Here is a 27,948-nt window from a genome sequence, read left to right on the forward strand (position 1 = left end):
GAGCAGAGGAAGCATGGTTAGCGGAGTCAGTAGATAGCAGAAGCTGAACAATGGATTTGCATTTATTTTCTTGTTGACTATGTTTCCTTTTATCTTTTTCCTATTTTGTTTGATGAGGAACAGCGGATAAGACTGTGATGGTACCTGTTTTATTTGGGCAAGCCATCATGGCTGTGCACTTTTCCAACTAATCTTTAGAACTACCATTTCCAACTAAATTATTTTTCTTCAATTAAAAGTGGAATGAAGCTCTTTCCATGAATTAGTCCACAAAAAGGAAGAAGAGGTCTTGGACGAGTATTCTATAAAACCATGTACCAATATAAAATAATTTATGAATTCAATATAAAATAAATTAATAGAAGACTTGAAACACTGGATAAGCTAATTATTTAAATCCTTTCTTGATTCCAAGTAATGAACAGGCCTTGTCTAGCCAATTTATTACCATAAATAATGGATATGACTTTCAGAGACATCAATCTTAATCAGAGACTGGATTGAATGGTTCTGTGGGTGGCTTGTGCGGTTATGCCGCATTACAATCCTAACAAAGACATCTGAACCTATCTAGTTTTATTGTGCTCAACTCATGCCTTAAAAGTCAAGTGAAGAACTTGATTTTTGTAGGCAAAAATTAAGAACCTTATAATCATTAAATCATGGCCTTCTGGATCTTCCACACTGGTTAACTACCTCTATTTTATGTAAAGATGCTGCTGGCGTTTTGTATAGACGGGGTGGTTTGATGTAATAAATCAACAAAAACTGCCATTACGAGATAAGATTGGCAAAACTTTCAACAAAAACCACATAGATTTCACAAAACTATATCCAGATTCATCTTAAAATTTTACCCCGTCTTGTCTTCCAAGATCTTATGAAGATCAGACGATGTACCCACACCAAGGCAGCACTAGGCAACAAGCCACAATCATCCAATCCACTTCTAATAACAGAACTGCAAAAGCATGTTAAGTCCAACATGACCATAAAAGGTAGCCATGCTTGTGAATGCACACCAGCAACATCCACATTTAAAATAGTGTAAGAGAACCATGAATAACTTTTAGGTATAAGATAAAAGATAACTCATTCACAAAAGTGTAACTGCAAATCATAAATTTAACATACAAGAGAAGTCTGATATTACACTGTGATAACCTAAACTTAGAAGACACAAACAACTGGAAACAAAATAGATTTCATTCTCATCTTCATTCCCCTGAAGCGTCTTCCTATAAGAGCCAATTCCAACCAAAAATTTGTTATTAATTTCTCATTTGCTTTTCCTGCGGCCACCACTAATTGAATGAGACCTCTTTCTGGACTTCTGGCAGTCCTTGGACTCTGGCTGGGTAACCTTGGAATTAGGAATAGGCAGATGATGCTCACGAGCCAAAACAGGGAACCCAACAGCCGGGATTCTGAAAAGGAGAAACAGCAGGAAGAGAACAACACTTAGCAAAATGTGCATAATATGAAGCATCAGAAGATTATATCTAACGTATGTTTTATTCGATAGTGGTTCTAATATAATACACCACCAGCTTCCTAGGAAGGGTGAGAAAACAGACTAGCTATTATATAAGCAGCAAACATGCTGCCGATCATGACTGCAATCATGGACAAGAAAGAAAAACCAAAATCTCAGGCTATCTAGAATCAAAGTAACCTACTGTTAGATTTATATATAAAACCTTCTCTCTAGATCTAAACATCCAAATAGTAAGGCATTAAACAGCTTCTTGGAATTCGGAATGTGTTACAACAAGCAAGCTATATTAGGCAACGTTATCTAGAGAGATATTCAACAGAAAATGATTTAATTCAAGTGATAGGTAGATTGACTATAGAAGATATCTACTTACTTTGATATTTGATTGAGAAATGTAGGGAAAAGAAGGATTTGACATTGATTTAGAAAAAATATATGATTGGGTTCCTAGGAAGTTATTGTGCTAGATAAGAAAAATAGTATCTACTAAATATACTAAATATATTGACGTGTCATCAAGGATATGTAAGATAACTAAAGAGAAGATATGATGGGGCTTGATTTGATATAAATCGATGCATTAAATAGAGATGAATGGAGAAAGAGGTTCCATATATCCAACCCCAAATAAAAATTGATTACTGCAGTTCTGAGAACAATATTTATCCATGTGCTCTCAAATTATGTTGCTTCTAATGGATTCCATATATCCAATGCTAAATAAAAATTAATTACTGCAGTTCTGGAAAGTGAAAACAATATCCATCCATTTGTTCTCACATTATGTTGCTTCTAACGGCAAAGAAGCACAAGGGCCAGATCCAGATAGAAGGGATAGAATAAAAGATCTTCATGTGAGCTAATCAGAAGGATAAAGTGCAAACTGCAAAGTAAGATACTCATATTTGGTATTTCTAAAAGTAAATTTCAGGAAAACAAAATTGATTTTGAATGTCATAGTGGCTTAGGACAATGGGCAAAACCAAGCTTATCGTCAAAGAAGTCTGCATGCACAACCTAATGGAAAGGTCTAAGACCTTAGAGATAAAGTCACGATTGTACATGGAAAGAAGTGTAAAGTAAAACTTCTTCCTGGAAATAGAGATTGACAGCTGTCAGTATTGAATTTCTATGGATTTAGATGGATTATGATTAGCCATATCCTGTCTGTGGTAAAGGCAAAACATGAACATAAAAATTCCTCTCTCAATCTATAAAGACTCTTCGTAAGGATATTGGTTTCAGGTTGGAATTACAAAGTTCAGAGTAAAATGATCTATAAGGCAATACATGGCTCCTAGCAATTGTAAGTATTAAGTAACTCAATAGCAAGCTCAGAAATTTTGTAGGACTACACAACCTGATGATGTAGAATTTGGCAAATTCAAAAGCCAAGGAAAGGAGAATGGGCGACACTTTTTCATCCCAAGATAGTTGCAGATAGAACTTTATATGATGCAAAACAATTTCTAGAACATAGATCAAGACCTCAAGTAATGATCAGCAACAAGCAGTAGATTTGATCAATCAGATATGAATTTCATGTCCATGGAAACATTTTCTGCAAAAAGGATCCCCTTTCTTAATACTTGCATCCCTGGTTTAACTGTATGCACTACCCAGCTCTAGCAAAGGAAGATAGGTCTCAAATTTCTGATAAACGTTAACGCCACATGCTTGATGCTGTAGCTTTAGCCAGTAAAGTTGGTTGCATTGGAACTGCTTAATAAACTGGCACACAAGAAAGTCCTTGGAAAAAGGGTGACCAGGAGTAAGTGTAAACAAATATATACGACGAAAGGAACCTAGTAGCTTGCTTGTTTTCTCCTACCAAGGAAAGTACTTCCTAACTCTAATATTGGAGACGCTGTTACAGATATTCTAGAGAAAAGTTCAATGTGAGTGCACACAGCTCTAAGTGTTCTTATTGATGAAATGTAAAGTGGTTCACACTCTTACAGTTCTAATTGTTCTTGGTGTTGTCTTGTCCATTCCATAAAAACAAGCAGATAACTCCATATTTCTAACTAAGGCCATTTATCTTTAAAAGGAATCCCCAGTAGAAAAAGAGAGACAAATATGCATACATTCACCACTATCAACCAATTGATTAGATCGACAAAAGACAATGCCTACCATACCAGATAAATAGTGAAGTAGGAACAAACAGTGAATATTTCCAAATGTCTTACCCACAAAGAGTGCGGCAGACTCCTGTTTGGCTAGAAGATCATCTGAAAGCCTTTCCTTCTGCAAGCTCTGGTGGAGGGCCATGTTCTCTGCTGCACAACACTGGAGAGCATAGTTGAGACGCCTGCACTCCGATTCCAGATACTTGCTTTTCATCTCTAGCTCCTTTATGTACATCTTCTTCCTCTCCCTCGATTTCATGGCAGAATCCCTATTTCTCATCTGCCTGAGGAACACCAATGACAAAATACAGGATTACAGAGAGCAATAATTCATGCGAACTAACAATAAAAATTACATACAGTCAAATTCCCTTGGGATTAATCTTTTATACAATCTTATGTCAATTTTCTGAAAAATAGGACATAATTTAGTCCGATGGCCATTCCTGGCTCAAATACAACAATAAAAGCTAATTAATTTACAAATCACAGAGAGTTTTCTCCTTCCAATCATATTGTTCTATCAATAATCCAATAGAGTCTAGACGCAGAAACTTAACTTATAAAAGAGAACACAATCCTAGTTCAACTTTTAAGAACTATATCGGTTTTCAAGCCAAAAGCCTCATTTTTAAAAGCCTGAGAGCCAATTCGAAGCAAAAGCAGGATGTCAAAACAAGAAAGTACCAATTTACTAGTACCTTCTCTGTTTCTTACTGATTGGACCGTCGTCCTCCGAATCATCTACCACGGGAGCCTCCTCCTTCTTCTCCTTATCAGCGCTCTCAGCTTCGGGAGTAGCAGCCTCGCTGACCCCGTCATCGGAAGCATCTGCGAAGAACCCCGCAAAGAAGACATCATCCAGCCCCTTGCCCCCGTCCTCCTCGGCATCCGCGTCCTCCATGAGAAACTTCTCGAGCTCGGTCACGTAAGACGAGATAGAACCAGGAGAACCAGCATCGGTCGGTCCATCAGAAACCTGTGGCTCCGAAATCGGGTCAGATACAAGAGAATTCGGGGAACCGGACTCCGATAAGAGGGGGTCGGCAAAGTCGTCGGAGAAGCTGGCCAAGAGATAGTCGAAGTCCAAGTCGAAGTCGGGACGGCGGTCGGGTTCCGAACATTCGATGGCGCCTCCATCCATGACGAGAAGAAGAGTTGTAGACGAAGATTAGGCTTAGGATTTGGCGAGAGAGGTGGGAGGAGATGGATATATAAGAAGGAGACGGTCTCGCTTCCTTGGGGAGGAAGGAAAGGACGGTGCGGGACAAGTTCTTCGGAAGGTTCGAGTTGTTTATTTATAGAGTCCGCGTTGACGTGGGGCCACAGTTGCATTTTCGTCGTCACGCGACCAATAGGAATGCAGAGAAAAATAATTTTTATTTGCTTAGGAATGGAATGGGATTAGAATTTTAACACTGTCAAATACCGATCAACGACCAAGAAAGTCACGAGTTCAAATCATCAAACTCCAAATAATATATATAAATAAATGAGAATCGATTCGATCATAATAATCATCCCATAATCGATGCATTAACAAGTATTTAAGTTATTAGCACATGGAATGCTACCCTAATCCTATTCAATCTTTTTTTATCACTACTATTAATGATTGCTTCTTAGCATTTGGGATCCTCCTGGGACATCATCTTCGTCTTGATGATCTTGGGCATAAACCCCAAAAAGTTTAAAAATCTCCCCAGCGCTGCAACGGTCGATAAAGCGGACCCTCAATCAAGATCCCCGGAATCAGACGGTTCAGGATTAATAAACACAAAGGTCCAGTTTCAAATAAAAGATCCAAATTCAAGAAAGAAACCCCCAAATCCCCCAAACCCTCTGCCCTCTCGATTCCAAGCTCTCTCTCTTTCTCTCTCTCTCTGCTCGTTCTCTCTCCCCCGCCTCGCCAAGAAAGGAGAGAGTGAGAGAGATAGATCTCTACCGAGGGAGGGATGGAAACCCTAATGGTGGATCGCGTGCAGAGCAGCCTCCGCCTCTTCATGCACCGCAACGCCATCTTCCTCTGCGAGCGCCTTTGCGCCGAATTCCCCTCTGAGGTTTCCTTTTTCTTCCTACTTCTTTTCCTGTCTTTCAAATCGTATCTTTTTCTTGGATCTTTGCTTCTTTCTGCCTTCGGAGTTGTTGTTCTACTTCTGGGGCTTTCTTGAGCTCCATTTTTCTTGGAGAGATTGTATTCACTCTTTGTTTTCCTTTAATTACTTTTTATTTTCCAAGTTTATTAATTTTTTTTAGGTTTGGGAGTAAACGTGGGTTTGGTGGGTTGAAAGCTGAGATGAGTTTGCGTTATTCTTGGTGTTTCTTGCTAGTAGTCATTGTTGAGTTGGTGATTTCGGGCTTCTTTTCTTTGGGTTTGCCTGTATTTGAATTGCTATGTTAGTTGCGACGTCTTACTGTGAGCTAAGAGTTAGTGGGTAGTGTGTGATTTTGCTCTAACATTTGTAGTGCTTTTTGTGATGGAAATTTTCAATACAGCTAAACTTGCAACTTCTGGCGACGTGCTACTTGCACAATAATCAGGCCTACTGTGCATACCATATTCTGAAAGGTAACATATTTTGGTAGTTGAAGATCTTGAATCTTTACAGTGTTTATGAATATGATGATCAAAAGCTCATTGAATTCTGTAGTTTAATTAAGTTGCTCTATTGGTTATTACTGCTTGCTTTCGGAAAACTTATTTTGTGAATCTTATTCTCCTTTTCGGTCTTTGATTTGAGTTGTGAAGGTACGAAGTTGCCGCAGTCCAGGTACTTGTTTGCGGTATCATGCTTTCAGATGAATCTCCTTCGTGATGCAGAAGCAGCATTGTCTCCAGCGAATGAGCCCAATACCGAGGTATGTAGTTGCTCTTCTCACAATTGAGTACATTTTTATCTCGAGTTCTACTTGCCTCACTACCTTGTTTCTCTTGTTCTTGCCTGAAAGTCGAAGAACTCAAAGTAGGAGGATATTTAGTTGCCTTCACTTTACTTCCGTTTTGATACTTGTTGCTGAATTTTTTTACTAGTTGGTTGGGCATCAGATCATCCTTCTCTTTTCTCCTCATTTCTCATGAACTCTGCATGCAAACAGCACATGCAAGTTAATGTGCTTCTATTTTCAAGTTCTAGAATACAAAAACAGAAAGGCCAAATGTGGGTCTTACACAGCATTTTCAGAATTGTAACACATGCAAACTTTTACATGAAAATATGAATTGAAAACAGAAAGGGAACGCCAAGCCTACTGTTCTTCTCTTCCTTTAGACCAAAAGGTCATAAATATATGTAGAAGATGTAGCAGTATCATTGTCTTATTCTTTCGTGTGGGAAGCATATACCAAAGCAAAGCCTCTGAGTTCCATAGAGCTGCTTAAAATGGCTGATCCTGCTTGATACAAATAGATTGATACTTGGAATTCTTGTTAGGATTTTATGATCAACTTATCTCTAAGCTCTTCATCTCTTCATTTGTACCAGAGGCTACAAAAAACACTCCTTAGTGTAGTGACATCATTGTGAAATTATCTGAAATTTTGAACTGTATGTGTAAACATGCACATTGAGAAATAAAACCTCTGTTTACCTTGGAACTGCTAATTTTTTTTTTTTGATTTGTTTGATATAAAGGATCGGTCCTATAGCGGCGATAGTAAAAAACATGCAATAGGATCCTATTTGGGTTTTTAGAAACAAGGTTATTCTGTATATATGTTATTTTCCTCTCTTCCTTTTTGCCAAGAGATTGCAGATCAATACTCTACAACATAGATAAAAAATTGATGAAAATGATGTTGCCTAAAATTTTGATCTTCACACGAAAGATAACATATACTAAAAGAAAGCATCTATTTCCTTGGCAAAAGATTTCTTACTCATGATACAGTAGATTGGCACTAGAGCTTGGTTGTAAAACATGCTATAGAATTCGAAATTAAGCTATCTCTTCCTTTTTCTTTGATATTATACATTTTCCGTTTCCACCTTTCAACCCTCTTTTCAAATAAAAGGATTTGTCCTTGGATATGCTCTTTTGGTAAGCTTCTGTAGTTTGGTTTGTCACTGATGTCCTTATTCACATATACAAAAAACTAAAAACTAAAAACTAAAAACATCAAAAAGATTTACTGAGTATTAATAATTCGAGAAGAAATAGGAAGATGAACAATGATATTCATACAAATAATTTTGTAGTACCATTAAAAACTCATAAATTAAGGCTGAAAATTATAGAGCAAGGCCAAAACTTGCAAATTTTTTATCTTGACCTTTATTTCAACAATTATCAGCTGAAATCAATTAGTTTTGACCATGGATGGCTGTGCCATGGTGTGGCTTGTGCTGACCACCGGTTTGCACGGCATGTCACGTGCCGGCTGTGCCACAAGAGAGAGAGAGAGAGAGAGAGAGAGAGAGAGAGAGAGAGAGAGAGAGAGAGATGAGGGAGACCACTCACCTTCACCTTTTGCTGCTCGCCGTTGATGCTCATCATCGACACTTATCGTTTCGGCACGTGGCACGAGGGGTGCCACATGGCATCTCTCCTGTCGCAGACCTCGTTGTCACTGCTCTTCACTGACCTTGCCGTCGCCGCACGTCGCCGATCTCGCTATCGTCCGAGTTGGAGGTGTAGATCCGCAATTTAAGTTTTTATCCAAACCCGATGACTCGACCTATCCGCCCTTTTTTCTCGAGCTAGGGCTCCAACACGAGCAACACCTCTAACTCAGACGATAGTGAGATCAGTGAAGAGGGGGGACGGTGCGAGATCGGTGAGGTACGGAGATGGCGAGGTCGGGAAAGAGTGGTGACAACGAGGTCGACGACAAGAGAGGTGCCGTGCGGCACCCTTCGTGCCACGTACTAGTACACTGTCGGCACGGGGCGTGTTGGTCAACATGACCATCGTTGGTTTCGACCCAATATTTTGCTTTTTCTAGGGGTCAAAAGCCTAATGAATTTTCATATGAACTCTAAAATATGATCTTTAAAATTGTAGTCCCAACCCATTTACGCTAGGTTCTCATTTCTTAATAAGAAAGAAATATTTTACCCAATTGAAGAGTGAAATTGTTGACCTCTCTTCAATTTGATTGCATAAGTATTGTCAGCTTCTCTTGAATTGTGGTTGTAAGTTATCATAACAACTTCCTGCAAAGTATCCAAAAAGCGTGCTAAACACAATGAGCCACATAATACTTTGTTATTATCAGAACATTTATACCCTCAAGGAATGTACTTGATCTGCATGCTTAAGGTATTGACATGATCATTCGTTGAGTTGTTGCTTCATAGTTATCTTTTACTGTGCTAGTATTTTTTGCGTGGTTCCAAATTTCGGTCGATCCCAAACTGATCAGGTTTGGTCGTCGAAACTAATCTAATGATTGGTTTCGGCAACGTATCGGCTGGATCGGTTGATATTAGATCCGTATCGGCTGATCCCGCCTGATACAGGCTCTCCCTCCCTCTTCTCTCACTCCATCTCTCTTCTCTCTCTAATTTCTTTTCATTCTTTCTCTCACTAGTGCCCTATCTCTCTTATTTCTCTCTACTTTCTCCTAGTGTCTCCCTCTCTCTTCTTCTTCCTCTACTACAGTAACAGAGAGTGAGATTAAGAGACAAGAGAGAGAGAGACAGAGCGAGGAAGAGATTGAGAGGGAGTAAGAGCGAGAGAGGGAGGAAGAGATTGAGGGGAAAAGAGAAGAAATGAAAAAAGTCAGAGAAAAATAATTACCTTGCGGTAGTAAGATAGAGGGAGAAAAAGAGAGATTGAGAAAGAAAGAGAGAGAAAGAGGAGGGAGAGAGAAGAAATAAAAAAATAAAATTTGCCTTGTGGCAATAAGAGAGAGAGAAGTTAAAGAAAAGAAAGGAAAGAAATTTAGAAAAAAATAAATTTGCCTTGGCAGTAATAGATAAAGGAAAGAAAAGAGAGAAGAGGAAAGAAAAGAGATAGCCAACTCGGTATTCATCAAAGTTTAAATAAGCTAATATTATTTTTAGTTTTTAAACTTCATATGTAAATAATAATTATTTTCTTATCATTTTTCTAAATTTTTTAAAAAAATTCTGTGTTTTTAAATAATATCTAGGATTTATATGATTAAAAAATAGTTTGATCTTATACGGGTGGCCGATATGACCGATACAGTCGATGCGTATCATTATTCCGGATGATTGATCCTGATCCCAAATAGGCCAATAATCCTCCCATAGTTGTTTGCTACCTTGGATTAAGAGATATTATGGTTAATAATAGATTATGTAACTATTGATGATTTCCCTCTTGTCTTGTTCTTGGCATTCTTCTTTTGCAAGGTAATGACTTGCTGCTGTTATTTACTCTACTTCCTATTTTTCAGGTTCCTAATGGAGCAGCTGGACACTATCTTCTCGGACTCATTTATAGGTTCCCAACTTATATGCAGTTTATTTTATCTGTATATCCTACTTTCATTATCCTGAATTTTAGTTTAGGTGCCTTTTAGATCTATGCTTCACTGTTTGCATTTCTACATGGGGTTCAATTTTAATTTGTCTGAAGTTGTTGTTATGAATATAGTAAATTGCTAAAGTTGTTATTATGAATAGTGTAAATTGCTAACGAAACATTGCTTGGCTGAAAATTAGTCATTAATAATAGAATAAAATGGCAGCCCGATGCATGAAGTTCCCACTTACGCAGGGTTTGGGGAAGAGGAATCTATTAATGTTAGAATAATCTTTTCTAATTCAGTATTGGAATGGAAATATTTATCGATAAGTTTCTTATGGTATTCATGTGGAAGGCTGGTAAATCAATGCCATGCTCTCTATGGTCAATTTGCAAACTCATTGGCACTAAAACTTGCCATCTTCAGTTTTATGTTTATGCTAACCGAAGTGGATATTGATGAGCTACTATGCTAAAAGTTGTATGGAGAGAATTGATAGTGTAAGTCTATAAAAGCTACTGTTGCATTAGAAGACAATGATTCGGGCCTTAAGTTATGGCTGTTTTGGCACATTGTCTGCATTATTATTGATCTTGCAAGGTTTCATAGTTCCATTACATTTTTCTAATAGATGAGACTACTGGAGTGATTTAAAGATGAGAGGAAGGAATAGGAAGGATTAAAACTTATTCTTGTATTTTGGCTCAGAATATTTCCTTGTTATGGAATTGTGGTTTTAGTTGGTTAAGAGAAGATTCTGCAATAAAACTTCAAAGTCCATTGGTTGGTAATAGTGTACTTTTATTTTGTTGTTAGGCTAATGGAAACAAGTAGTATTAGAGATCTTCCTGCTTTGAAATGTTATTTTTGTGTGGAAAGTTTGGTAACTTCTAATTGAACGGAGATTTTTTCTTTAAAAAATTAAGCAAACAGACAGACAGGAAAATGAAAAAATGATGCAGCTGCATATTTCTGCTTTTTGTTGGCAATATATGTGTAAGTGCTCACTTTTAATAATGGAGTGCCTTTGACAATTTTGATACATATTGTCTATACATAATTTAATGAGAAGTAACTTTGACTATATTCATTGGATTTTAACTTGAACAACAGCTACCTCTTTATGGTCAAGCTTGTCCAAAAGTTTTGAGCTTCTATAACAGATTATTGTTCTTCTATATTCTTTAATATCTTTTTATGCTGGATTTCTGATATTGTTGTTTCTTCCTTGAGTCAATGCATTCTTTGTCTACAAATATTGCTTCAACTGCAAGTTTTTAAAAGGCTATAGGCGGTTGACTGACGGACAAGAATATGCCTAGAATTCAATCTTAAAAAATAAACAAACAAAAGAAATAATAGTTAGAGAAGAAGTTATAATTAATATCCACAATGATACAATCTAAACAATGTACTAACACATTCTTGTTAAGAACAATATCAAGCTATTAGAATTTGTTAATTTATCAACATGCACAATAATTTTAAATTTCGGGGTCAATCTACATACTAAAATATGATACGAGATGCTAAGGCGGTCACTTAGGTGGGACTTAAGCAGAGCCTAGCCATATTCTAAGGCGGGAGACTAAGTGTTAAGACAAAGTTTTGTAAAATAATGTTCAACTCTTGTGTTCATTGGATCTGTGGCTTTGTGGCTGTGTATCAAGTGACTCATTTAACTTTAGCAGCCATGCCAGCCTTAATAATTTGTAGTATTGGGCTTCTATCTTATAGGTACACTGGCAGAAGGATGGCTGCAGTTGATCACTTTGTACAAGCATTGTCTGCAGATCCTCTATTATGGGCTGCATATGAGGAATTGTGTGTACTAGGTAAGTCTATTGCATCTGATTGCCAACTCTTGTTACAACATTCTGCTTTACACTGACAGCTTTAGCTATTAAATATTTAATTTTGTTGTTCTGCTTGATAGATGTTTAGAAATTGTATATAATTCATTTTCTTTATCTCCTAAGAAACTCTGTTGTAGAGGAAATTTCAGGGAAGTTACTCTGTGTGTGTGTGTATATATATATTTAATATTGGCTGTAATCATGGAAAGGACCATCGGACACATCTTTTTAAAATACACTGGCATTCAGAGACTTTCACTGCAATTGATAACATAATGTGGTTGTGTGATGTTTGCCTTCAGGGTTTCAGTGATAGGATTATATTTAAAGTGGGTGATAGTCTCCATATTTTGTAGTTATTGATATTGTTGGAGGTGGGATGCAACCTGGGCAGTCTTGTTCAGTTCCATGGCACATATTCCTCATGATGTTCATTAAACAGTCATAATGCAGATATCTGCCTTTTGGTTTAAACTGCTAGTTTATGATTTGTCGTTTTGTGTCCTTACAAAATTGTCAATGCAGAGAGAGAATATTTTATGAATAGCTTTTGTGGGATTATGATCTGTTTAGTTCTTGGCTCATCTATTCCTTCCCTAAAGGAAAATCTTGTTATCTTTCTCCTTCATCTAGGGTCTTTCCATTCCTAAAGGACATTCCTGAAGGATTCTCCTTGATTGCATGCGGCTATCACTTCAATTCACCTTGTAGCTTTTCTGGCAAGTCCCTATCTTATCTGATTCTTGCTTTGGCCAGGAATTTTGCCCCAACTTTAGAGCTTTACAGTGAGGTTGACAGCTGGTCATTAAAAAAAGGCAATACGTTTGGAGCCTTCTCATCATTGAGTTGTGCTCTAGCCAAGCCACAGTTGGAAAGACTTTTGGATTATGATGCTGAATTATAGTCCATATTAAGTGAAGATACTGCACATTGTTTACTGAATAATTTGATCTGTCAATTTTCTTTATACTCAAGTCTTTACAATTTCATTTTGCAGGTGCTGCAGAAGAGGCGAATGAATGTTTTAATGATGCAGCTGCTCTACGTATCCAACAGCAGCATTTGTCTGAGTTAAGTTTGCAGAAGTTGAATACATCTAATGAAAATCGAGGTCCATCTTCAAGTGTATCAATGGACTTGGGGGATACAAGTCCTAGACAATCAAAACAACTGCACTCTAACAACAAAAGAGAGGTACCTGGTCATCCTCATGGCATAGCGCTAGCAGCAAACTGTATGCCCTCTAATGTAGCACAATATGATACTCCATCACCGACAGTAACACAGGTCAGCATTATCTCTTAAAGACAACTCTGGTGGACCATTTTCTTGGCAATGTAATTATTTTATGTATCTATTTTACATTTAAGTGAAATGTCCGAAAATTAGACTGAATGGGATACTCTGTTTTTGAACCCCATCACTTTTTTCCCACTAACAACTGTGTTATGATTTAAAAATGTAAAAGTTCATAATATTCCATTTGGATGTCTTTAAAGTTGGCCACCTCTATCTCTAAGTTGTTGGTTATTACGGACTTATGTGTAGAAATCCAATCTCCTTGGAGATCTCTCTCAGTATTCCTTTTATTTGACTTTATGGAATCTCTGTGCATTTACTGTACTTTGTCCTTTTAGCATGTCATTATATTTCTTTTTGCCCTAAAACTATATGAAGAAAATAAATTCTCCACTTGCAATTTGTGATTTCATCCTGGTGGTGGCTTAGTGCAGGTCGTCATTCACTTTCTTATTTTGACAGATTTCTGGAGTAGCTCCACCACCTGTATGTAGAAATCCTCAGATATATTTAAATTCAGTGGGCGGTGATGCCCCTACCAGGTCTAACATAAATGCAGCAATCCAAGCACCTCGAAGAAAATATATGGATGAAGCAAAACTACGTAAGGTGGTTATTATTTACCAATTTATGTTTCTATATATTCTTTGCTCCTCTTCCTCAAAGTTATTCTGTTTTGGAAAATTTAGCATATTTAGCATATAGCCAAATGACTCTCTGTTCGTTATCTTGCTTGTTGTCATTCTTAACATTAACATCCCTTTTGCAGGTCTCTGGGAGATTATTCTCTGATTCAGGACCTCGAAGGAGTACAAGACTTTCTGGAGAAGCAACAGCCAATACAAACTTTAGTGCCTCACAAATGGGAGGAAATGGAGTAAATCATTCTTCAGCTAAACTTCTAGGAGGATACTCTTCGTTCTCATCATCAAAAATGACTTCGGCTGCCCTACGTTCTGTCATAGTTAGAAAAGGACAACAATGGTCTACTGAAAGTTTTGAGGAAGGTGATATCAGTATAGATTTTGGAAATATAAAATTAAAATTTAATATTTTCAGTGGTTTATTCGAATGTTAATCATGTTCTGACCTTCTCATAAAGTTCTATGACTATGCTGCGGTGTGAGAGTTCACTTAGACTGAACATATGCTGTTAATTCAGAATGCATGTCTGTGTGTTTCTATTTACACATGCACATCTATATTTGCAGTTTTCTTACATATGACTTGGTCAAATATAAAAGATAGGTGTCTTGTAAGATCATCGATTAGTATAAAAAACAAAAATCTTAAGTTCAAACTAAGCTCATTTCTTTGACAAAAGGCTCATTTTGTGAGTCAGGACTAGCCAAAGAATTTGTTGCTACGGTTGCCTCTAATATATGACTTTTCTGCATTATGGATTCCAACCATCTTATTCTTTTTAATACTCATGTGATATGTATGATTTGATTTTTCAATTAGTTCGAAGAACCTACACATGTAATCTCTGCTTGATAAGAGAGTTATCACTTTATCTTACTTAGAACATAGAGTGTCTTGGTTGTTCCTATGGAAGATGGTGCCTTAGTTTTTTTTTTCTTTCTGTTTTTTGTACATTGTGGGCAATTCGTTGGCCCATGTGTTCCCTTTTGAGGTGATATGAAAGGTAAATCTCCTGAATCCAATGAATCTAGTATATGTACACTAACCTGTCCTTCCTCTAGTGACTTTATACTTTATTGTGCTGCAATTTGTAGTCTATTATATTCTGCTTAGTCATCAACAAAAATTGCAATACTAACCTAGCAAAAACTTCTACAGGGAGGAGACCTGAGGGTTTTGATGTTTGCCGGGGAGATAGTATGGCAACAGCTTCATCTGATGCATCAAATGTAGCCGATGGCAGATGCTTTGAGCAAGATACAACTGGTGGAATTTTGGCTCATGACTCAAGATTGCTAAGTGGTATTCAGAATCTGTTGGGCCTTCTGCGAACTCTTGGAGAAGGCTACAGGCTTTCATGTTTGTATAGGTGCCAGGTATTGCAATTTAGTAGGCATAAAACAAATTTGCTTTCATAATCATATTGATGTTAGATTCATGACCTTGGCAGGAAGCATTGGAAGCTTACCTAAAACTTTCAGAAAAACATTTTAATACTGGATGGGTGCTATCCCAGGTACTTTTGTTTCTTAAAGCATTATTGCTATTCTTTTGTTAGATTGCCTGACGGGACATATTTTTGCCTTTTGTGGTTGTTGGACAAGAGCAGTGAATTGTTAAACCTCAAAATGGAAAAAAAAGAGTTCATGAGAATGTTAAAATATGGGAGCATGATAATGGACCTTGGTGAAGAAATATTAAGTAGAACTTTCCGAGAGGGCAATTTACTCTCCTAATTGATGTCCTGTTTGCTCTAACTGGGAACTACTCTATTATCATCAGCTCATTATTAAATACTGGAAGTCGGTAGATCATGCTGCAGTTTGAGATGATACTGTTTTGCTTTAGCGGAATAACTGTTGTTCTAGAAGCTAGACACAAGACATTGAAGTTGAAAATTATTATATTCCTTCAAGCTAAGTTATGAGAAGAATATTGTCGCAACTGCTATGAACTTTCTTTTATATTGCTGAAACATTTTAGTACTAGGTTTCTCGGTGTTATTTTCTTCTATCCCAAGAAGATACTATTTGTTTTGTGAAGAATAATTTATTGCAATTTTTGACCTGACCTATCACCTTATCTTTTGTTTCTGGAAACAGTTGATTTTGATTACATTGGCAATTTCTATTTCTGATCTCATTTAGAATATTTGTGATCTGTGGCTAATGCAGGTAGGGAAAGCACATTTTGAATTAGTAGATTATTTTGAGGCTGATCGCTTTTTTGAATTAGCACGCCGACTAGCACCATACACTTTGGAAGGAATGGATATCTACTCCACAGTTCTCTATGTAAGTCAATTTCAGTTGTTCAAGCAAGTTTATCTTTATGATTACTATTATTTATTGAGCTTCTCCTTATTTGGAACTTCAATAATTCTAGCCATAGGAGAAGTGCAAAAAGTTTATTCTGGTGCTTTCAGGTTGATTACTACAGCAGTCAGGAAAACATACATTAGCTAGAACTGATTATTCTAGATTTATCACATAAACAGAATCTTTCAAGGGTGGAAACAAAGCGGCACTGATATAGAAGAATAATATCAATGGAGAAGAAGAACAAACTCATGGAGTCTACCAATGGGCTGTTGGAATCCACCAACAAAAGAAAAAATAGTAGACAATCTCAAAGTCTCCAAATATTTATTAACCTCAAACAGACAAAAGACTAAAATGCCCATAATGCAAAAAGAGAAATATCATGAAAATCTCCCTCACGACTCATTGTCCAACCAAAGCATCATTGGATGGTCTGCATGAATACACGAGTCTGAAAGTAGTGCCCTCCCTAGGTAGGGTTGAGAGCAGCTCTAGTAGAATTGCTAGAGGTTTGGATCAGGAACTTTGAACTCCTCCATCAACGTTAGATTTTACCTGTTCATCCAAAATATCATCTATTTTTTCTTTTTGTGTTGATGGTTTAAAACATGTATATTAGGAGGGGTGAAGTAGCTGCATCATAAGGATCATCGGGGATGATTACCAAAGGTTTATTGGCTACTAAATCTTCAATATTAAAAGTGAAACTAATGCCATAATCAGAGGGAATATCTAGAACATAAATATTAAGTTCTACATGTTTCAATATCCGAAAAGGTCAGCACGACGGGCTTGCAATTTCCTTGCGGCATGCGAAAGAAATTGCTTGGGTTTGATGCAAATCATGACATGATCTCCAATGGGATCCCTTAGCATGTATATGCAAACGACTTGTAGTTTAAAGATTATTAGCTTCGGTTCGTTTACTAATTTCTTGATGTAATGAATATATATGATATGCAAATACTTCTATAGATTCCAAGATTATAGAATACGGTGCATAAGAAGAAGGTCTAAAGGTTTACGAGTTTTATACCCATGGACAGCCTTAAATTTTCCATGCTACGGTTGACAACCTCTGTCTGACGTCAGTTTGAAGATGATAAGCTGTTGAAAATTTTAGTTTTGTGCCTACCATATGCTGTAATGTTTTTTAGAAGTAACCCATAAATCAAACATCTAGATCAGACACAATAGCTTTAGGTAAACCATATAGTTTGATTAGATGGTCAAAATAAAGTTTTGTAACATTCTAAGCATATGCACAGAATAAAATGAGCCATTTTGAAAAAACAGTCCATAAACATGAATCTCCCAAACTAAAAAATCACGTACAAATGTATGAGGTATGCAATGTTTGTTGGTCTTAAATAAATAACTTTCTTAGAGGGAGTAGTCATTGAGAGATTCGTTTGTATCATTTGATAAAACAAGGTAGGCTACTCCAAAATTAGGGCATGAGACATAATCGTCTTTCAGCTTGTCAAATCCCATGGTAGTGATACTTGTGATAGAAAGAAGATTAACTCTTCGTCTGAGCGCATCAGTTACCTTGTTTTTGACTGCGGCCCTATGTTTTAGAACAAAAGTGTTCTTGTAAAATTTTAATCCAGCGACCATGCCGAGTAGTCCTTCTTCTAAGAATGGAGGCATTGTTTAGTTTAAGGCTAAACCTTGAACTCGATTAGTTAGTTTCATTTCTTAGTCTTGATTTTTTGGAGAGTAAACTTAGATATGAAAAAGATAAAAAGATGTTTGATTACCGAACCAAGTTAGGAATCCTCGAACCAAGTGAGGTATCAGAGGTCTTCATAGGTTGGAGTATAGCACAAATTCACATGGGAGTAAATAATGACGCCAGTATCGCAGAGTTTGACTAACCGTATAAAATTCTTTATTATACGTGGAATACCTTTTGTTTTGCCTCATTTAACTTTTCATTAAAATAAGCAACATGGTGGTGTTCTTGACTAAGGATGTCGTCTATTCCAATTTCTAAGGCATCATTTTCCACTTTAAAAGCTTTAGAGAAATTGGGAAGGCATGTAACAGGAGCTTCAGTTATTCTCATCTTGATCTCCTCAAATGCTTTGCAAATCGAGTCCACTAAAAGTCATCTTTTTGAGGTAGTCAGTACTTGGGGACATGATTGTACTGAACTCACGAATAAAATATCGATGGAATGTAGCAAGTCCATGAAAATTGGAAACATCATGAATAGTTTGGGGCTCAAGCAAATCAAGAACTGCTTTAGGTTTGCATATTCCTTCATATGAAACCATAAGCCCTAAGAATATAACTTGATCTACAAGAAACGAGCACTTTTTCTCGTTAGCTTAGAGGTTTGAAGTGTGAAGTGCATGATAGACTTGGCACAAATAATCTAAATGTTGTTTCTTCGAGTAGCTATAAATCAAGATGTCATCAAATTCCACACCAAGAATTTGCTCATGAATGGTTGGAGCACTTGTGTCATAAGTCTTAACTCACATAAATGTACTCAGTACGTCGGAGAGTCGAAAAGGCATCACTATCCATTCATAAAAGCCATCCCTAATTTTGAAAACAGTTGTTCATTCATCTCCTGGATGATTCTAATCTGGTGATAACCAATTTTTAGGTCTATTTTGAAAAAAATTTGTAGCTCCAGGCATCATATTAAGCATATTGTCAAGTCTAGAAATTGAGAAATGATACTTGACCATTATCCTATTGGTAGCACGACTATCGATGCACAGGCACCACGAGCCATCATTTTTTGGCTTAAATAAGGCAGAGATAGGACATGGACTCCAGAGCTACTTTCGGAGGTGGAGCAATAGTGTGGTTCCCACCCAAACACTATGGTTCTTGGTTTGCCTCCTTTTCAAATTCTTTTGGATTTATGATATACAAACCTTGTTGATTAATAGTGTTCTTATTATCTTTGTTAGCTAGTTTGGGGTGCATAGGATTAATTTTGATCTTCATACTCTCAAAACTAAAAGAACACGAGTTTAGTTGACCAAAAATGGTCGCATCCCGATCGAATAGCCACAGATAGCCCAAGATGATATGCCCTATATCCATTGGTACGACGTCACATCAAATATCTTTTTTGTACGGAAGAAATTAAATAGGAAAAAGACAAATGCTCATTACTGGAAATAGATAAGTTGTTAACCCAAGGTTCTTTGTAAAGACTTGGGTGAGGAGTAAATTTTAATCCTAGATGGACTCAACACTAGAAGAAATCGCATCAATGTAGCTTCCACTATTGACAAATATTTTGCAGTTTTATTTCCACATTTAAGGTATGTATGAAAAATTATGTTCTGATGCCTTATCAGTCTCCTTCAGTTGAATCAATGCGCATCTGACGACCCCAATCGGATGGTCCTCATAGGCATGTTCCGTATCACTATCATACATAGCATTAATGTCCGATTTATAAATTTGTTCATCGATATCTTCTTCAACTATGTTCTCCTATTCCTCAAGGTATAAGCTTTGTTAGGACAATGCATAGCCACATGACCTATTTGCTTACATCTATAGCCCCTTCAAGGATCGGTGGAAAGAATAGTGTTATTCATGTCTTTTCCCTTTTATCCTGGTTAATCAGCACTAGATTCTGAATGTTTCAACAAAGTGATGTTGCTGTTTGGGTTTTAGCTCCATTTGGAGCAAGATTAAAAGGAGTTTGACTCATGGGCTGCCTTGACACTAGTTGCTTAGCGACCATTTCATAGTTTAGCGTAGATGTGTAGGCCTGGTCTAGTGTGGTTGCTTCTCGAAAAATTAACTCACGTCTAATTTCTTTGTTGATGTCGTGCCTGAAATGGCTCAAGGTCATCCTCTCATCTTCTATGATGTTGCGCCTGAAATGAATGATTGTTCATGGATCTCATCCCTTGTCCTAAAATTGTTTCATTGGTCTAATAAGTTGCTGTGATAAGAATGGGATAGATATTTTTCTTCTTTTTCTCTTTCACTTCTTTAATTATTGGAGGTTGATTTCTCTGGATTAAAATCTGTTTATTACTTTACAAAAACAATTAGGCATGCTCGATTAGCTTCATTTAGATAAATCTGACTTTTCGATCTTTAGACAAGTTATACCATTGAAAGAAGTGGTCCATTTCATGAATCCAGTCGCTGAACACCATTGTATCCATTTACCCATAAAAAATGGCAGCTTCCACCTTAATATTTTTCATTATTTGATCCTCAGTGTCTCTATGTTCTCTGTAAATAGTATTGTTTCTAAACCTTCTATTAATACTTGGGTCCACAATTTCATATTGATAATGGCGCTGCCATGTGAATCAGTTAGGAATTCTTTCTTGGTAAGGAGAATTAAGAGCATGTTGAGGGGTCTCAATGTCAGGATCGACACGTGCAGCTCCCATATTGGACGCTTCTATATCAATTCCATTCCCATGCCTCTTATGATAAGTTTTAAGAGCCTAAAGGCGGGTATCATATCAAGTTTGGTGGTATATTTTTCAAAGGATTCTTTAATGAATTTTCGAATATCATCCATGGCATTAAATATCATAATGGATCGGGATTGAGAATTGAAAACTACCCGACCATTATGTAGGTTTATGCAAAAAATTTTTGGATAATGACAATGCAAAGGGAAATGTGACAACTAATGCTAATAATGCAATGATATGATAAGAGATAGCAATGAATCTCAAATAGTAATAAACTAAATAATGTAAGATGTTCCATTTAATAGTTAATTGCAATCCAACAGTACACGCCACTGTAATTAAAATGGTGGCTCAAATGTTAAGATGTTCCATTTAATCAAGTTAGTTTCCCCATTCATATCAAGTTTAATGTTTTAACAGTAATATAAGGCATAAGAGTTTTGTTTGGCAATAATGACACTTAACTATAACTATCAAAGTTCACAAGGAATAATTCTACACAAAATTAAGACAGACGCTACTAAAGATGATTAAGTAATACTAACGAAGAAGGATGTTACCCGTTCCAACGAATCCGTTGGACAACACATGGTTGGCGGGATAACAACGGATCCAACTTGTTGGGCAGTGACAACGGTAGGTGGAGTAGCGGTGGCAGTAGTGGCGGCGGTGTCGTTGAAGTTAGCAGTGACGATGATGCTGCAACGGAGGTTCTGTGAGGTAGCAGTGGTAGTAGCGGTAGTAGGTGGAGGAGGCGGTGGTGGTGACAGTGAGGTTGGTAAGTGACGACAGTGGCGGTAGTGACAAGAAGAAGTGATATGATTATGGTGCAGTGGAGAAGACAGTGGTGGCCACGGTAAGGCGAATACGGTGAAGAGGCAGTGCAACAGTGGTGCAGTTGGGAAGGCGGTGGCGGTAATGGCAAGAAGTGACAATGAGGCGGCGCTGGCGGTGATAGCGTGGCAGACAACGGTGGGGAGACCTATGAGAGTTGCTTGGCGAGGCATTGATCAACAAAGTGGTGATCAACGGACAGAGGCTTGCGAAGCAGTCGTGCCTGTTGGTTGGAGGAATGGCAGCTAAATTGAGACGATTAGCTGCGGAAGAGGCGACATTGGCTCAATGAAGGATCTCGATGAGGTGACGTCAAGGTGGGTGGTTTCGGTTGGAGGACGAAGGCCGACGATGGCTAGGGTTTGTGGTTGGTCGATCGGGCTAGTGATTGAAGGTGAGATGGGATTAGTGGGACAAGTTGGAAGAAGAGTTGCATTAGATTAATGGGTTATATGGGTCTTTTGGCTTTGGGATGATGGTTTTGAGTTAATAGGTCTGGGTTGATAGGTTTGGGTTAATGGATTATTGGTGATTGAGTTGGTTTGGGTTAGCCTGGATTGAATGGATTATGAAGGCTTGGATTTTGGGTTGGAGTTGATTTGGAGGGAGAAAACTGCTATTCGAAATTTGGGATGATTTGGTTGTTTGGGTAGTTTTGATAGAATACGATTTAAATTAAAAGATTAAGGAAAGAGAGGATTTCCTAAGATATTCAAGGAAGAAGTAATCTCCTAAATCTAAACTTTGAAATTTCAAAATTCAAAATTTAGAGATATAAAGAAACAATAACTAATTGAATTTGGGAATTTATTTTTCAAAATAGAGGCGTTCTCTAATTTCTTTTGAGGGATCTACGATGAAGAGAAAGACCGATCTCGACTTTGGCAATGGATTATTGAATAACACATGAGCAACTTACTTTTGATGATAGTTGAGTATCACGTGGAGGTTCGACGGTGATGATGGATTCTTCTTGTTTCTCGTCGATGGTGATCTTGTCATACGATTTGGTATTTATTATGCTTGTTGTGTGCCAGGCTTCGTAGCGTTCCAGTGTTCATGGGACGATCGATCGAGCGAAGAACAAATGAGGCGGGGTGTAGAATCCGAAAGGCAAGACGTCCATAAACTATACAAAAAACTGATGCAGAAGGACAGTGTTAATGGAGAAGAAGAACAAACCTATAGAATCTACCAATGGGCTATTGAAATCCATCAACAAAAGGAAAAAAAAAAGACAATCTCAAAATCTTTAAATATTCATTAACCTCAAATGATAACATAACAAGTCTTTATATAGGCCAACCCTAAAAATGACAAAAGACTAAAATGCCCAGAATGTACAAAGACTAAAATCTCTTCATATAAAAATCTCTCCCTCATGACTTATCGCTCAACCAAAGTGTCACTGGATGGCTGCCCTCCTACGTCTAGGTGAGTACACCTGCCTAAAAGTAGTGTCCGCACCAAGCACGTCAAATGATTTTGTTTCTCAGGGGGAGAGAGCCCTGCCAAGTTTTTTTTCTTTTTTTTTGGTTTACCTTTGGTTGTTGCTGGTCATGTATGTTTTTTTTTTCTGAACATTACCTCCTATCTTAATATCCAAAGTGAATGATTGGCAAATGTCTATCTTGTTTAGGTTTTATCTGTTAGTCATCTACCTTCATGGAGCTACTCTTTCTTTAGCTTGGTTAATTAGTTGAAGTATTAAGTGTATTATATTGTCTACCCATCTAAAAGAAGGAAAAAAGAATGTCCCACCCCCCACCCCCCAATATATAAAGCTAATAGTAACCCTACATTTATAATTGTAGTGAGAACTATTATTTCTTAGTGCTGGTTAAAAATTTCTAAATTTATATCAAAATTTTCTTTCTATGTTTGGCAGCATTTGAAGGAGGAAATGAAGTTAAGCTACCTTGCTCAAGAGCTTATCTCTATTGATCGATTGTCTCCCCAAGCATGGTATGCATTTTAATACCCTTAAAGTAAGAAATTCTAAAGCTGTCTTTTCACAGGATTGCTTTCTAAGAAATATTTGATTTCTGTCCTAGGGGTGTTATATATGTCTTATACACAATCTGCTGATTTTCATGTAGCTAAATAGGCATTTTCATAAGATGCTCTCATACATATTGCAGGAATGGTACTGAACTGAATAATCTAAAATGTGCTTGACAATGATTCAATTTTGGGATTTCCTAGAAGCGGTTGATTAGATCATATTTCTGATTATGCTCACTGTGCTTAATGAAGCACCAAGTATCTACTTGTCTGACTATCTGGAAAGAAGTGGCTGAAACATCTTTGTTATGGGCCTTTGTGTAAATAAATGAAAGCATTTAAAATGACAAGTTTATATTTTGCAAAATGCAGTTAAAGAAAAAGAAAGATTCATGAAGATAAAGGGATTCTATAGATAAGCATGTTAGAAGAAATTCCTCTCACCTTAGAGTGATATACAATATGTTACAGAGGAAGAACTAACAAAATGCCATCTTTCACATCAGTGTGTATTCGATCTTTATCTGTATCGCATCAGTGCATCCTTCATTACTAATGTTGATACCACAATCACTTTCCATTACTAACATTTATCTGGTGATCAACAAGTTTCCTTTAAGGAATTATGGTGATACCTGCATTTTCTAGAAAAGAAAAGAAAAGAAACCTTCTTTGAGGTGCTTCTAAAATATGGTATAATCTTTTGCCAATTGTCACTGGTGCTGTATTTCTGCATATCAGGCTTCTGAATGATGTGAACTGAAAACTATTGGAAAGATGATGATTTATATGATCTGCTAGGGAAGAGTATCTGTTATATGTGCCGCAATGAATAAGAAACTTTGCTCTTTGCCATGATAATGGTTTGAAGAAATGACAATCAATTCATACGCTAACAGCTTTAACTTTTTCGTTTTTTTATTGAGAAAACCCAAAATATGGCTGCATTTCATTTCTTAACAGCCAAAACATATCTACATGAAGCAGATGCTAACCATGAACATCGACAGTAGCGAACAACTCAGTGAGGTATTAATCATCTTCATCCAAAACAAAACCAGAAAGTCTAAACACAAAATAACCAAGCTTTGTGTCCTTCTGCCTTCCATACAACTGCAACTTAGCTTTTTTCTGCAGCTGCTCCCTCTTAATACCTGTCCAACATATGAAGACATTATTAATGTGATGAACTAAGTCCAAAGCTTGCTTTGTCTTAGTATTATTAAAAGTTCTGATATTCCTCTCAAGCCAAACAGACCAAAATAATGTTGCCATCCAAATTCTCCATGATGGCTTTAAAGTTAACAGTTTATTCCAGATACCGTTGCCAGTGCTTGCTGACTTGTTATTAATCAGGTGCACTAGCAACCTTCAGACAACTTGGAACTTTATTACTCTATAATTTATTTCCATATCTTTTCCCTTTTCTCTTTCATCAGCAAGGTGGTTAGAGAGTATCAGTAAGAATGTAAATTAAAGTGACATTTTTTTAATAGTCCATTTGAAGGAAGAACTAAATTTTAAAAGAGACAAATAATTAGTACACTATGATTCTGTTAGAATCTGACAATTTGATTGACTTGTAGTATCAACTGTAATTTGTTTTAAGTTTCTGAAGAATGTATCCAGAATCCTAATTATGTTGTGTCTATTTTTGCCCGTGTATCTATATGTAATTGTTTATTTTTTTCCAGACACCTTTATGAGGAAATTTATGGAATCATTTTTTATTTATATACTTCACTGTTTCTGGGCTATCATATGAATTGTCTTTTATTGAGTTGAATATCGCATCAGTCAGTTCAGGAGGAGAAGCCACAGTTGGTGTTCAGAAAATAGATAGCAAATGGTTGATAACTTTTTGATATTTTATTATTTTCCCTTGTCATATCATTCCTCTGTAATTTCAACATGTTTGGACATCTTTATGACTGTTGATCTGAAATCACAAAGTTCATTTAGAAAAGTCTCAAATTATATTGATAGCTGCTAATGTTGTCTTGACCTCAGCTCATTTATCTCCTGTCTGCATATAATTTTGCTCTTATTTAAGTTTTAGACAACTATGTTTAGCAGAGATGGTTGCTTTGTCTGGCTGAGACATAGTCCACCTAACGTAGTTATCTTGAAACAAAGGCGCTTCCTCTGCTTATTTTTGTTATGCTTTTTAGATGTATAATCTAATTGAATCTTATGTAGGTGCGCTGTGGGAAACTGCTATAGCTTGCAGAAAGATCACGAGACTGCATTGAAAAATTTTCAGCGCGCAGTGCATCTGGATTCAAGATTTGCATATGCTCACACACTTTGTGGCCATGAGTATGCTTTTAGTTACCTTACTCTTTCAATTGTTTTCTTTTTTTCCCCAGTTGGTATGCATTAATGACAGTCTTAAGTTCTGTCTGCTTTCAAACCCCATATTTATATCCTTGCTACATTTTGCAGATATGCTGCTTTGGAAGATTTTGAGAATGGGATAAAGTGCTACCAAAGTGCACTGCAGGTTGATGAAAGGCATTATAATTCCTGGTATGGCCTTGGCGTGGTATACCTTCGCCAAGAGAAATTTGAGTTTGCGGAGCATCATTTTCGAAGAGCGTTTTATATAAATCCACGCTCTTCAGTTCTTATGTGTTATCTGGGAATGGCATTACACTCATTGAAGGTCTATAGCTAATGCTTTAAAACAATTCAGTCTTTGACCTCCTATTTGTCCTCTTTATGATCAATGCTTGCTGCTAATTATCATGCATCCATGGGCTAAACTGTCTGAGACTCATTGTCGTTACTTGTGAATTCAAATTTTGCAGAGGGATGGGGATGCACTGAAGATGATGGAACAGGCTATATCAGCTGATAAGAAGAATCCACTCCCTATGTACCAAAAGGCTCAGATACTTCTAAGTCTCGAAAAATATGATGAAGCTTTGGAGGAGTTAGATCAACTAAAGGAGTATGTGCCTCGTGAGAGTAGCCTGTATGCGTTGATGGGAAAGATTTACAAGCAACTTAATATTCATGACAAGGCAATGTACTATTTCGGTCTTGCATTGGATTTGAAGCCTCCTGCTGCTGATGTTGCTGCAATTAAGGTATCTCTTTCAAACTTTCCTGCTGATCTGAATTATAAAATGAAGATGACAGACCTGTACTCCTTGAAATGAATATCTACTGAGTCTGTTAATTGTGGTAAACATTGCCTGTTATCTTTAAAAGATGCATGGAAGAATTGCCTTAATTTTTCTTTCTACAGTCAGTATTCATGCATATTAAGTCATCCATTTGTACATCTTTGGCAGTCGGCAATGGAGAAGTTATACCTACCAGATGAAATGGAAGACCTTTAGATTTCAAATACACCAAAGGAACGGCAAGAGTTCCTTGTGCACATAGCTCGGTTGGCTTGTGCTTTCGAGTTATCTTGGAGAGAAAAGAAGTGGATAACGTTGAGTTATTTCTCAGTTGCACATGGATTTCTCTTACGACGAGTGCGGCATCAACTTTCAGTTTTGTAGCTCAGTTATTAGTAGAGGAATGACAGATTCAGGCAGAGCAGCCCAAATGATAGGGTCGTAAGAGGCGAGTCTCATTGTATGCCTTTTCTATTCTTTTACCTCCTTTTCTTTTACAAGGAATCCGTTTGTATGCTTGGACTATCATTTTCTAGTAGTATCTTGTAATAGCCAATAATGAACAGATTCAGCAAGAAGGTGGGTCCACACTACAGGACCCTAACATCGCTGACAACCTACTCCCATACAAAATTACAAAAAGATAAAAAGCTTTCCATGAACATCAATTGTGAGGTCAGTCTTTCCTCAGTCGATTCTTTATTTAGGATTTTTTTTTCTATCTAGATATCTAACAAATTTGAGGTGGCATTTTAAGTAAGTTAGAAGCATGCTACAGTTGCTGACATGTTTAATCTCCTTAGTTTTTTGACGCATAAACGCAGCAGAACTAGTGAATCTCAAAACATACATAATCTTTAAGTTGTCATGTAAGTTACACGAGCAATTACATGACATGTGTATCCTTATTATGTTTTGGAGTTGGAGGGAAGAAGAATCTGACTCTTGACATTGCAATTTGCAATTGACATTGGGGTCATGGTTTGCAATTTGCAATTAATTAAACAAATCATAGGTGTTGTTAATGGATTTGTTAGGGATTATCGGGGAAAAAAAAATCAATACTTACTGTTCAAGTAAACCATCTTTGCTGGCAAACCTCTGTATGGTTAGATCTTGCAATATATCTAATAAATCTTTGGGCAATTAAGTATCCATGGGCAAATCATTCATTAAAGAATATAGATTATGTGGCTTGGTGGAAGCCTAAAAGACTAGGAATGCAGTAGCCTTCAATAGTTGGAATTCCTACTTATTTGAAGTCTTCCTTCACATGCGGTGGTATAAGCTCTTTTTTATACTATATAGCAAGTAAACAACCATTGAGATTTATGTTAGTTTTATAATATATATTTCTCTCTCCTCTCCACT

General features: G+C 36.9%; 2 protein-coding genes across 2 annotated transcripts; one reads left to right on the forward strand and one right to left on the reverse strand.

The window, feature by feature from the left end:
• Positions 1-1,048: 1,048 nt before the first annotated feature.
• Positions 1,049-4,904, reverse strand: LOC140793500 (bZIP transcription factor 50). Its single transcript, XM_073145005.1, has 3 exons — positions 4,332-4,904; positions 3,691-3,914; positions 1,049-1,427 (listed from the first exon to the last, which is right to left on the reverse strand). Exons 1-3 carry the CDS (start codon positions 4,772-4,774, stop codon positions 1,171-1,173), a joined length of 924 nt encoding a protein of 307 aa, XP_073001106.1. The 5' UTR covers positions 4,775-4,904; the 3' UTR covers positions 1,049-1,170.
• A 357-nt stretch (positions 4,905-5,261) lies between these two features.
• Positions 5,262-27,239, forward strand: LOC140793501 (cell division cycle protein 27 homolog B-like). Its single transcript, XM_073145006.1, has 16 exons — positions 5,262-5,690; positions 6,127-6,199; positions 6,380-6,489; positions 9,995-10,041; positions 11,804-11,901; positions 12,920-13,209; positions 13,684-13,830; positions 13,991-14,228; positions 15,025-15,242; positions 15,317-15,382; positions 16,041-16,160; positions 23,331-23,407; positions 25,646-25,765; positions 25,892-26,111; positions 26,257-26,538; positions 26,746-27,239. Exons 1-16 carry the CDS (start codon positions 5,586-5,588, stop codon positions 26,791-26,793), a joined length of 2,259 nt encoding a protein of 752 aa, XP_073001107.1. The 5' UTR covers positions 5,262-5,585; the 3' UTR covers positions 26,794-27,239.
• Positions 27,240-27,948: the final 709 nt, after the last annotated feature.

The sequence above is a fragment of the Typha latifolia genome, chromosome 8 (genome assembly GCF_019914945.1).
Source record: "Typha latifolia isolate L0001 chromosome 8, TyphaL0001v2, whole genome shotgun sequence".
Taxonomy (NCBI): Eukaryota; Viridiplantae; Streptophyta; class Magnoliopsida; order Poales; family Typhaceae; genus Typha; species Typha latifolia.